This window comes from Myotis davidii, unplaced genomic scaffold, assembly GCF_000327345.1.
Source record: "Myotis davidii unplaced genomic scaffold, ASM32734v1 scaffold38, whole genome shotgun sequence".
Taxonomy (NCBI): domain Eukaryota; kingdom Metazoa; phylum Chordata; class Mammalia; order Chiroptera; family Vespertilionidae; genus Myotis; species Myotis davidii.
In genome coordinates, this window is record NW_006291383.1 from 4,979,152 (window position 1) to 4,991,819 (window position 12,668).

The 12,668-nt window shown below is 39.4% G+C and overlaps 1 protein-coding gene and 2 pseudogenes across 1 annotated transcript in view; 2 read left to right on the forward strand and 1 right to left on the reverse strand.

Moving 5' to 3' along the window:
- SAMHD1 (SAM domain and HD domain 1) overlaps positions 1–12,668 on the forward strand; it is a 62,094-nt gene that overhangs the window by 36,044 nt on the left and 13,382 nt on the right. Inside the window, exons 12-13 of the mRNA XM_006764508.2 lie at positions 10,425–10,561; positions 11,422–11,517. Of these exons, the coding sequence (XP_006764571.1) occupies positions 10,425–10,561; positions 11,422–11,517 (233 nt within the window). The remainder of the gene's footprint in view (positions 1–10,424; positions 10,562–11,421; positions 11,518–12,668) is intronic.
- On the reverse strand, positions 5,143–6,857 carry LOC102773154 (annotated as a pseudogene).
- On the forward strand, positions 11,536–12,622 carry LOC102773436 (annotated as a pseudogene).

The window sequence follows — 12,668 nt, forward strand, 5'->3', positions numbered from 1 at the left end:
CTGAGAATTTCACTTCAGCACTGCGCCTCCTCTGAGTCTGGATATGATATTCTCTTTACTCCTAGTTGTAGAATTTCCACTCAGCCAGCCCTCCTGTGGTTCTGGATGTTGTCCGTTCCCTGTTTCAGGCTTAATTTGAATTGGTTGTTCAAGGCAGCAATCTCCGGCGTTAACCTATGCCGCCATCTTTGGTCGAGTTTGCTTCTTGATTGTTAATTAATCTAGGCTGGATTGAAGATACAGTTACAGAGAATAATATATATCTAAATTGTTTCTGTGTTTTGTTTTAATAACATTATAGTAGATAAATTAGTCTTCCTTTCTTACATTGATAGGAATAAAAGAAGAGATTATGAAACAATTGAGCAACCTGGGGATATTTATTTTTAACTTTTGTTCATAATGAAGCAGGTAATGCTTTGTTTCATTTTAATTTTTTTTATCAATAATAACTTTATTTATTTCTTAATGTATTTTTTATTTTTGGTAGTATTACGAGTATCTCTCATTTCCCTGTTCCCTTTACATCCCTCCTCCCAGCTTCTACCCACCCCCTATTGCCCGTGTCCATGGGCTATGCATATATAAGTTCTTTGGTTTATATCTTCTCGTCCCCCACACCCCACATTGAGGTATGTCAGTCTGTTCCATGCCTCCATGCTTCAGTTCTTATTTTGTTGGTCAATTCATTTTGTTCATTAGATTCCACAAATAAGTGATATCATGTGATAGTTGTCTTTCTCATATTGGCTTATTTCACTTAGCATAATATTTTCCAGGTCCATCCATGCTATCTCAAAGAGTAAGAGATCCCTCTTTTTTACAGCTGCATAGTATTCCATAGTGTAAATGTCCTATAGCTTTTTTATCCATTCATCTATTGATGGACACTTGGGGCTGTTTCCAAATCTTAGCTATTATAAATAATGCTGCTATGAACATAGGGGTGCATATATTCTTTCTGATTGGTGTTTTGGGGGTTTTAGGATATATTCCCAGCAGTGGGATTGCTAGGTCAAATGGAAGTTCCATTTTTTATTTTTTGAGGAAACTCCATATTATTTTTCATAGTGGCTGCACCAATCTGCATTCCTACCAGCAGTGGACTAGTGTTCCCTTTTCTCCACATCCTCGCCAGCACTTGTTGTTTGTTGATTTTTTGATGATCTCCATTCTGATCAGTGTAAGGTGATACCTCATTGGGGTTTTAATTTACATTTCTCTAATGATAAGTGACTGAGCATTTTTTCATATGTCTCTTGACCATTTTTATGTCCTCTTTGGAGAAATGTCTATTCAGGTCTTCTGCCCACTTTTTTAATTGGATTTTTTGTCTTCCTTTTGTTGAGTTGTATGAGAACTTTATATATTTTGGATATTAATCCCTTATCAGATGCATCATTGGCAAATATGTTCTCCCATAGAGTGGGTTCCCTTTTCATTTTGATGGTGGTTTCTTTTGCTGTGCAGAAGCTTCCTATTTTGATGTAATCCTATTTGTTTAGTTTCTCCTTAGTTTCCTTTGCCCTAGTAAATGTGTCTATAAACAGATTGCTACATGAGATGTCTGAGATTTTACTGCCTATGTTCTCCTCTAAGATTTTATGGTTTCATACCTTACATTTAAGTCTGTTATCCATCTTGAATTTATCCTTGTATATGGTGTAAGTTGGTGGTCTAATTTTATCTTTTTGCATGTGTCTGTCCAGTTTTCCCAGCACCATTTGTTGAAGAGACTATCTTTTACACCATTGTATATTCTTGCCTCCTTTGTCAAATGTTAATTGACAATAAAGGTGTTGGTCAATTTCTGGAGTCTCTGTTCTGATCCATTGGTCTGTCTGCCTATTCTTGTGCCAGTATCAGGCTGTTTTGGTTATAATAGCTTTGTAGAATAGTTTGATAGCCAGTATTGTGATCCCTCCTACATCGTTCTTCTTTCTCAAGATTGCTGCAGCTATTTGGGGTCTTTTATGGTTCCATATAAATTTTTGGAGTAGTTGTTCTAGCTCTGTGAAGTATGTCATTGGTATTTTTTAAAAATATATTTTATTGATTTTTTTACAGAGAGGAAGGGAGAGAGAGAGAGAGAGAGTTAGAAACATCGATAAGAGAAAAACATTGATCAGCTGCCTACTGCACACCACCTACTGGGTATGTGCCCGCAACCAAGGTACATGCCCTTGACCGGAATCGAACCTGGGACCCTTCAGTCCGCAGGTCGACGCTCTATCCACTGAGCCAAACCGCTTAGGGCTGTCATTGGTATTTTAATAGGGATTGCGTTTAATAGGGATTGCTTTGGGTAGTATAGATATTTTAATGATGTTAATTCTTCTAATCCATGAACATGGTATACACTTCCATTTGTTTATATTTTCCTCTATATCTTTTTTCAATGTCCTATAATTTTCCAAGTACAGGTCTTTTATCTCCTTAGTTAAGTTTATTTTTAGGTATCATTATTTTTTTGTTGCAATGGTAAATGTGATTTTTTTTAACATTTTCTCTTTTTGAGAGTTTATTATTGGTGTATAAAAATCACATTTATTTCTAGATGTTGATTTTGTATCCTGCTACCTTGCTGAATTCATTTATTAAGTCTAATAGTTTTTTGGTGGAGTCTTTAGGGTTTTCTATGTACAATATCATGTCATCTGCAAATAATGACAGTTTTATTTCCTCCTTTCCAATTTGGTTGCTTTTTATCTTTTCTTCTTGTGTGATTGCTGTGGCTAGGACTTCCAGTACTATCCTACCTAATAAAGAGAAAATATGCTAAATGACCCCACATCCCATCGCAAAGATGGTGATGACCACAGCCAATAGGAGGAAATATGCTAATTGACTGCCCCACCCTCAAAGATGGCGGCGCCCACAGCCAATAAGGAGGGAATATGCTACTTGACTGCCCTGCGCTCAAAGATGGCGACTCCCACAGCCAACAAGGACTGAATATGCTAATTGACTGCCCCACCCTCAAAGATGGCAGCGCTCACAGCCACAAGATGGCAGTACCCAGTCCCCTCAGCCCTGCTGGGACGGCAAGCATGCAGCAAGGCCAGGTCCACCCCCAGGTGGGCCCGGCTGCTCTGTGTGCCTGCTCAGAGACCCCCAGACCCCTCAGCTCCCAGCTGCCCAGGGCCTGCCTGAGGCACAGGCAAGCCTTGGATAGTGGCTGCCCAACTTGACTGCCCTGCGCTCAAAGATGGCGACTCCCACAGCCAACAAGGACTGAATATGCTAATTGACTGCCCCACCCTCAAAGATGGCAGCGCTCACAGCCACAAGATGGCAGTACCCAGTCCCCTCAGCCCTGCTGGGACGGCAAGCATGCAGCAAGGCCAGGTCCACCCCCAGGTGGGCCCGGCTGCTCTGTGTGCCTGCCTCGGAGACCCCCAGACCCCTCTGCTCCCAGCTGCCCAGGGCCTGCCTGAGGCACAGGCAAGCCTTGGATAGTGGCTGCCCAGCCGCTCAGGGCTGGCCCGAGGCACAGGCAAGCCTCGGATGGTAGCTTCCCAGCCGCCCAGGGCTGCCCGAGGCTCAGGTAACCAGGGCCAACCAAGGCTTGTGCTGCCAGAAGTGGCAGCAGCAGAGGTGTGATGGGGCGTCACCTTCCCCTGATCGCCGGGTTGCCTCCCACCCCTGAGGGCTCCCAGACTGTGAGAGGAGGCAGGCCAGGCTGAGGCACCTCCCCTCCAGTGCATGAATTTTTATGCACTGGGCCTCTAGTGTTGAACAAGAGTAATGAAAGCAGACATCCTTGTCTTGTTCCTGTTCTTAAGGGAAATGCTTTTAGTTTTTGCCCATTGAGTGTTATGTTGGCTGTAGGTTTATCATAGATGGCCTTTATTATGTTGAAGTATGACCCCTCTATTTTCATTTTACTGAGAGGTTTTATCAAAGAAGGGTGCTGGATTTTGTCAAATGCTTTTTTTGCATCTATTGATATGATCATGGGGTTTTTATCTTTCAATTTGATGTATCCCATTTATTGATTTGTGACTATTGTACCAGCCTTGCAACTCTGGAATAAATGGTGTATGATCTTTTTAATATGTTGCTGGATTTGATTTGCTAATATTTTGTTGAGGATTTTAGCATCTGTGTTCATCAGGGATATTGGCTTATAATTTTCTTTCTTTGTAGTGTCTTTATCTGGTTTTAGAATTAGGATAATGCTGGCTTTGTAAAAAGAGCTTGGAGAAATGTTCCTTCCTCTTGAATTTTTTGTAATAATTTGAGGAGGATAGGTGTTAGTTCTTCCCTGAATGTTTGGTAAAATTTACCTCTAAATCCATCCAGTCCAGGACTCTTTTTTGCTGGGAGTTTTTTAATTACTGTTTCTATTTCATCAGTTGTTATTGGCCTACTCAGGTTTTCTGATTCTTCCTGATTGAGTTTTGGAAGATCATATGTTTCTAGGAATTTGTCCATTTTGCCCAGGTTGTCCAGTTTGTTGGCATATAGTTGTTCATAGTATTTTCTTATAATTCTTTGTATTTCTGTGATGTCCATTGTTTTATGGCCTCTTTCTTTTCTGATTTTATTTATTTGGGTCCTCTGTCTCTGTTTCTTGATGAGTCTGGCTAGGGGTTTATCTATCTTGTTTATCTTTTCAAAGAGCAAGCTCTTAGATTTATTTATCTTTTGTACTTTCTTTTTTTTACTTAAAAATAAATATTTATTAATAATGTAACCATAATTATAATCTTTATATCTTTAGACTGCCTTTGTCAAAATTCTTTCCATCATTTTCAGATTATGTTTGAAAAAACTGTACATTATACTTCTTTTTACAAGTGGGGTTTAAGCCATTGTACAATATTTTAACATTAATTTAAAACATTTATCTTAATTAATGTATTCTTATGTAATGTAAACAAAACCTCAGATTTTCATTTTCTTCTAACTCTGCAAAAGAATGCTGTATACACACTTTTCAGATAAAAGAGGCTAAAATAATATGATTGGAAGGGAGTTAAAGAGAAAAAAGACACAGAGAGACAGAGCTAGTAAACCAGGTAAGATGGAACAACTCACCAGGTCTCCAGAGACACCGCTGAGGGGTCTATAAACGAGCAAATACCACCTGCCTATTATCTAGCTTAGAAAGGTACACACCTTTGACAGTGTCAGAATTTAAGTCCAGCATGGCACTTTCAGAAAATGGCATCAAAGGTTGGACTATAAATCTTTCTTATTCTCAAGTCACTGGACATTTAAGAGCAAAGATATTGAGGGATCTTTCTCTCCTTTTCTTCTTCCTTGTAACAGATGTATGATTCATGGCTTGTCCTTTAATGGTGTCCATTTTCATCTTATCACTTTTTCTTTGCTTCTGTTTTCTGACAGCTTTGCTAACTTTCGTAGCTGCAGAGATGTTAGGACAAGTACTACGTTTGTGATTTAATTCACCGCAAATGAAGCAGCCATCTTTAGGGCCCTCGCAAGAATGACCGGGAAGAGCACAATGATTGCAAATGCTATAGTGGTTCCAGGAAGGCTTTACACACTTTTTGCAGAGAAATCAATGGCTCCATTTCTTGCGATCCTTAGATGTGCATGAATTACAGTGCTCACAGTGTTGATTCTCTAGAAAAACATATCGTTGACACAGAGGGCAAAACCTATACCATCTTCCACAGGGAGGATTATTTTGTTGGGTTGAATATTGGTGAAAATACGCACAGGTGACTTTCTGACCTGTCTTTCCATGTTTATGAAGTGCATGATTATCGTAATCTACCTGATGATCTAGCATGTGAAAGCTTGGAAAAAGCTGACAAATTCAGGATTCAAAAAAACAGGGAAAAATCCAGAAAATAGGTAGTTCTTTGTGATTGTTATCTTGACTTTGACCTTTTTTCCACATAGCAATTAACTTCTTGAATGTAACAGCCAGAGGTTCAACGAAGCCACCAAAAGGAGGGTCTGTCACCATAATGATTCCTTCACCTTTATCTTCCTGTAAAAAATGTTCTGCATACTTCAAGGGAGGCTGTCCATCAAAGAAGTGATGGTTAAACATGTTACAATGGCAAAAGCTATCTTCCATATAAAACTGCGAATACTGAAAATCAATATCCAATAAAAGGCTTTTAATGTTAGGCTTCTTGTCACCTGATGCTTTCAACCAGATCAGCTCATGCAACCGCGGTGTTCCAACACACAGCACTCTTCTGAACCCAAGGGTAGAAAGTAGGTCTATCAAGAACTAACAGCTCCTATCGGCAAACAAATACTGCGCGTTTGTCTTCTTGTTTTCCAACGGAGAAAGGAGCTGACTGGGCCTTTTAACTGGATGACAGAAATATCACCCATGACCTGGTGCTCACGATGCTTCTCCTAGTCATCTGGCAGGAGCAACTGCTGACATCTTTGACAAAACTTTCTCTGACACAATGGCAACTCAATGAACTTCAAATACCTTTGCACACATTGCATTCGGGAGAGAGGAGGCTGACATCTTTGGTTATGAGCTTCTTGGGCAGCAAATCTAGCACCTGACAACTTTTCATCTTCCCATTGAAAAAAATGACAATTTTTTCTATCTCGACAGGCCAAGCAGGCATAAAACCTCCACGTGTCTTCTTTCCCTTGGCTCACCTTTACAAGCAAAAGAGTGGGTCCGTGAGGGCACCATGGGATAGGGATGGTGGGGATGGAGATGGCAGATTGGAGGAAAGCACCATCTCCACTCCTGAGCTGCCCAGGCTGCTCATGCTCCCCTCTCCCTTCCCGGCTCCCAGTCTGTCCCTGAGGGTCACCATCTTCCCACCACCATCCTAAGAGCCTCATTCTGTACTGTTTTGTTTTGTTTTAGTCTCTATGTCATTTATTTCTGCTCTGATCTTTTTTATTTCCTTCCTTCTACTTCCTCTGGGCTTTTCTTGCTATTCTCTTTCTAATTCATTTAGTTGTAGGGTTAGATAATTTATTGGTCCTTTTCTTATTTCTTGAGGTGGGCCTGTAGTACTCTCGGGACTGCTTTCACTGAGTCTTGTAGGTTTTGGGTGGTTGTGTATTCATTTTCATTTGTTTCCAGGAAGTTTTTAATTTCTTGCTTGATCTCATTGGTAACCCATTCATTGTTTAATAATGTGCTATTTAGCCTCCATGTATTTAAGTGTGTTTTTTTTAATTGTAGGTAATTTCTAACTTCATGCCATTGTGATCTGAGAAGATGCTTGGTATTATATCAGTCTTCTTAAATTTGTATAGACTTGTTTTGTGCCCTAATATGTGGTTTATCTTTGAGAATGTTCCATGTGCACTTGAGAAGAATGTATATTCTATTGCTTTGGGGTGAAATGTTCTATAAATATTGGTTAGACCTACTTTGTCATTTAAGGCCTCTGTTTCATTGTTAACTTTTTGTCTGGAAGATTTAATCAGTAATGTCAGTGGGGTGTTAAAGTCCCCTGCTGTTATTGTATTGCTTTCAATCTCTCCTTTAAAGTCCATCAAGATTTTTTTATATACTTGGGTGCTCCTATATTGGGTGCATATGTGTTTACAATCCCTTTAATATTATGAAGTGGTCTTCTTTGTCTCCTATTATGGCCTTTGTTTTGAAGTCTATTTTGTCAGATATGAGAATTGCTACCCTAGCTTTTTTCCCTTTCCATTTGCATGGAATATATATTTTCCATCCCTTCACTCTCAGTCTATGTTTATCTTTTGTTCTAAGGTGGGTCTCTTGTAGATAGCATATATATGGGTCATGACTTCTTATCTATTCAGTCACCCTATGTCTTTTGATTAAAGCATTTAATCCATTTACATTTAAGGTTATTATTCATAGGTATTTATTTATTGCCATTTTATTTTCTTTATGCCTGTCATCCTCTGTCTCTCCTTTTCTTCAAAAATATATTTTTATTGATTTTAGAGAGGAAGGGAGAAGGAGAGAGATAGAAACATCAATCCCTTTAATATTATGTTTCTCATCACATTAATGATGAGAAACAATCATTGATTACATGCCTCCTGCACGCCCCCTACTGGGGATGAAGCCTGCAACCCAGGCATGTTCCCTGACTGGGAATCGGAACTATGACCTCCTGGTTCATAGCTCAATGCCCAACCACTGAGAAACGCTGGCCGGGCCTTTTCTTTTTCTTAAAGCAGTCCCATTAACATTTCCTGCATTGCTGGTTTGGTGATAATGTACTCCCTAAAGTTTTTTTTGTCTGGAAAGTTTTGTGTGTTTTTTTTTTACAGAGAGGAAGAGAGAGGTTAGAAGCATTGATGAGAGAGAAACACTGATCAGTTGCCTCCTACATGCCCCCTACTGGGGATCGCGCCCGCAACCAAGGTACATGCCCTTGACTGGAATCAAACCCGGGACCCTTCAGTCTGCAGGTCAACATTCAATCCACTGAGCAAAACGGTTAGGGCTGTCTGGAAAGCTTTTTATTTCACCTTCAATTTTAAATGATAGATTTACTGGATACAGTAGTCGTGGATTTGGGCCCTTGTTTTTCATTACTTTGAGTATTTCATGCCACTTCCTTCTGTCCAGAAGTGTTTCTGTTGAGAAGTCAGCTGACATTCTAATGGGAACTCCTTTGTAGGTAATTTTCTGTCTCTCTCTTGCTGCCTTTAAGATTCTTTCTTTATCATTAACGTTTGCCATTTTAATCATGATGTGTCTTAAGTATGGGTCTCTTTGGGTTCATTTTGATTGGGACTTCCTGTGCCTCCTGAATTGGTGTGACATTTTCCTTCACCAGGTTGGCGAAGTTTTCTGTCATTATTTCTTTAAACAGGTTCTCTGTTCCTTGCTCACCCTCATCCTCTTCTGGTATTACTGTAATGCAATGTTATGTTTCATGTTGTTCCAGAACTCCCTTAAGCTATCTTTTTCTATTTGCTGTTCTAATTAGGTATTTCTACCTTGTCTTCCAGTCACTTCATGCAGCCATCTGCTTTATCCAGTCTACTTTTATTACCTTCCAGTGTGTTCTTGATGTCAGATATATCATTCTTCATTTTTTTCTGGTTCTTGTTCATGGCCTCTGTTTTCCTTTTCATGCTGTTGTGACTTGCACTAAGTTTCTTAAACATCTTTATAGTCATTGCTTTGAATTCTATGTCTGACAGGTTTCTTGTCTCCATTTCATTTACTTCTTTTTCTAGAGCTTCCTTCTTTTTTCTCATTTAGGGGTTGTTTCTTTGTCTCCCCATTTTAGCTGTCTCTTTCTATTTGTTTCTTTGTATTAGGTAGATCTGTTATGCATCCCAGTCTTTGTGGGATGGCCTTATGTAGAAAGTATCATGATGGGTCCAAGAGGTGCTAATTTGATGCCGTCAGGGCACATGCCCAGGTTTTGGGCTCCATCCCTAGTGGGGGGCATGTAGGAGGCAGCGGTCAATGATGTTTCTCTCTCTTTTTTAATGATTTTTAAAAATATTATTTTTATTGATTTCAGAGAAGAAGGGAGAGGGAGTGAGAGAAACATCATTGATGAGAGAGAATCGTTGATTGGCTGCCTCCTGCACACCCCCCATTAGGGGATTGAGCCCGCAACCCAGGCATGTGCCCTTGACCAAAATAGAACCTGGCACCCTTCAGTCCGCAGGCTGACTCTCTATCCACTGAGCCAAACTGGCTAGGGCAGATGATGTTTCTCTCTTATCGATGTTTTGATCTCTCCCTTCCTCTCTCTCTAAAAATCAATAAAAACATTGTTTTAAAAGTTGTAATAAAAAGAAACTACCTTCTACTTTTATCATGGGATAGAACTTTAAAAATTTTATTAAAGAAATTTACATCACTTAGCTTTAACAATTGTCAACATAACAATTTTGCTTCATCCCTTCACTCCCATCAAACACTGGACCATTTTGAAGCAGATTTCAGACATAATTTTGTAATTCCTTAAGTATCATTCTTTTTAAACAAAACATACAAATTAATATAACCCTATGTACACATAACCCAGCCTCAAATCATCAACTCCAGTGCAGTCTTGTTTCATAACTACCCTTTCCCACTCACTAGATTACCTTGAAGCAAATTCAAGACATTGACAAGAATGTTTTTACAAAGGTTTTTTTCATTTAAGTCTTAAAAATATTTTTTCCCCTGGCCCATGTGGCTCAGTGGATGAGCATTGGTCTATGAACCAGGAGGTCAGGGTTCGATTCCTGATAGGGGCACATGCCCAGGTTGCGTGCTTGATCCCGAGGAGGGGATATGCAGGAGGCAGCGATCAATGATTCTCGTCATTGATATTTCTCTTCCTCTTTGAAATCAATAAAAATATTTAAAAAGATGTTTTTACATTGTTGTAATCATAGTGTGCCTATACTTCTAAACTGCTCAAAATCACTTAAGAGGTACAGCAAGATATGAGTCTATAAATCTTGTGTGTTTTTTTCATTTTAATATAACTGAAATTTCATCAAATTGGCAGATAACATTTTTCTGGAGATTTTACACTCTGCTGATCCCAAATTGGCTGCTGCACGAGAGATTTTAGAAAAAATTGAACGCCGTAATTTATATAAGTATGTGGGTCAGACTCAGCCAGCCAAAAAGAGAATTACAAAGGTAAGTTGAGTTGTCAAGCCTCTTCCCATTAGTGAAAGGTCCTCTTTCCTCCATGAGGAAAACCATTAACCTATCACAATACCATGATTCTGTTCTTAAGCCCTTTATATTTATTCTCATTTACATCAACACTGTTCTTAGGTTTGTCCTGTAGATGAAGAAACTGAGGCTTGGGAAGAGATTAAATAACTTGCCTATGGAAGCACAGGTAGTGAGTCAGGATTCAAAGCCAAGTCTAATTTACTCTGTCATCCTGTAAGTGAAAGGGACCCTCAAAATAAGGAATCTCCATGAGCTTCACTGAAACTCTAAGGACCTGCTACTACTTTACTTCTTTCACAGTTTCTCCCCAATGGCACGTGCCTATCTTTTTTAGTTTATATATCTATTTTCCTCTCCTGCATGTTGAAGATTTTGCTTTTTACCAAAAAATGAATAACACGAACCATGATAACCACACCCTGCTTTTAATACTTCCTTGGGTGCCTCTGGTTTTTCTAATAGGTTAATGCCAGATTTCTTTTTAATGTGAAAATCCTGATATACAAATTACTATGATTTGATTAAAGGATGGTATAAGCAAATTTATAATGTTTCCTGCATGATCCAAATTAGTAGATAATTAGACATAAAGGGTCCTTACATAGCACTATTTTGTAATACACTATTTTCTGTAAGTTTAGTTAGAGATAGGAAAATTATGACTGAAAGAAGGAAAGTATAGAACCGTGTTGTCCAATTCACCAGGCACTGGTCACATGGTGCTAAAATGCCATTTTCAAAGAGAGAAACTGTTCATGGCACAAGGACTTAATGGTGAAGAATTGGAGTTCTAACATGGGGAGTCTTGTCTTTTCTAGGAAGACAGTGAAAAGTTTCGAGAAGAACTTGCCAAGGCCAAACCTGATGTAATTCCTCTAGAAGTTGAACTGCAGGCTGAAGATTTTATAGTGGATGTAAGTAGTTCACCTGATAATATGCTAAATAAAGAATTTTTTTAAAAGAATAAAGATCCTCCTCTCCCCATTAAATGCAGGGGGCAGCCGTTCTGGTCAGGTCTTTGTAAGCCATGCATACACTCAAGCAACCATGTCTAAGGGACCTGCAGTTGGTATTGATTTTGGCATCACCTACTCTTGTAGGAGTGTCTTCCAGCACAGAAAATTGGAAATAATTGCCAATGATCAAGGAAACCAACCACCCCACCTTATGTTGCCTTTACTGACACCAAACGATCAGTGATGCTGCGAAGAATTAAGTTGCAATGAATCCTACCAACACAGTTTTGATGTCAGGCCCCTGATTGGATGTAGATTTGATGATGCTGTTGTCCAATCTGATATGAAACATTGGCCCTTCATGGTGGAGAATGATGCTGGCAGGCCCAAGGTCCAAGTAGAATACATGAGAGAGACAAAAAGTTTCTATCCAGAGGATGAAGGAAATCGTGGAAGCCTACCTTGGGAAGACTGTTACCTATGCTGTTGTTACAGTACCTGCTTAATTCAATGACTCTCTGAATCAGGCTACCAATGGTGCTGGAACTATTGCTGGTCTCAATGTACTTAGAATCATCAGTGAGCCAACTGCCACTGCTATTGTTTGTAGCTTAGACAGAAAGGTTGGAGCTGAAAGAAACACGCTGATCTTAAAATTGGGAGGTGGCACTTTCGATGTGTCAATTCTTACAATTAAACATGGAATCTTTGAGGTCAAATTTACAGCTGGGGACACCCACTTAGGTGGAGAAGACTTGACAACTGAATGGTCAGCCACTTCATTGAAGAGTTCAAGTGCAAGCATAAGAAGGCTATCAGTGAGAACAAGGGGGCTTTCTATCGCCTTCGTACTGCTTGGGATTGAACCTGCAACAGAGGCACGTGCCCTTGACCGGAATCAAACCCGGGACCTTTCGGTTTGCAGGCCAACACTCTATCCTCTCAGCCAAACCAGCTAGGGCTGTTGTCAATATTGTAATTGTTAATGTAATTATAGTCAGGTGATTAGTAGAACATTGTAATAAAGGGTGTCCCAAAATTCACGCAAGAAGTAATTTTGATAGAAAACACAGGTTTATAATTAAAAATTGTAAGTTTTTTATTTTTAT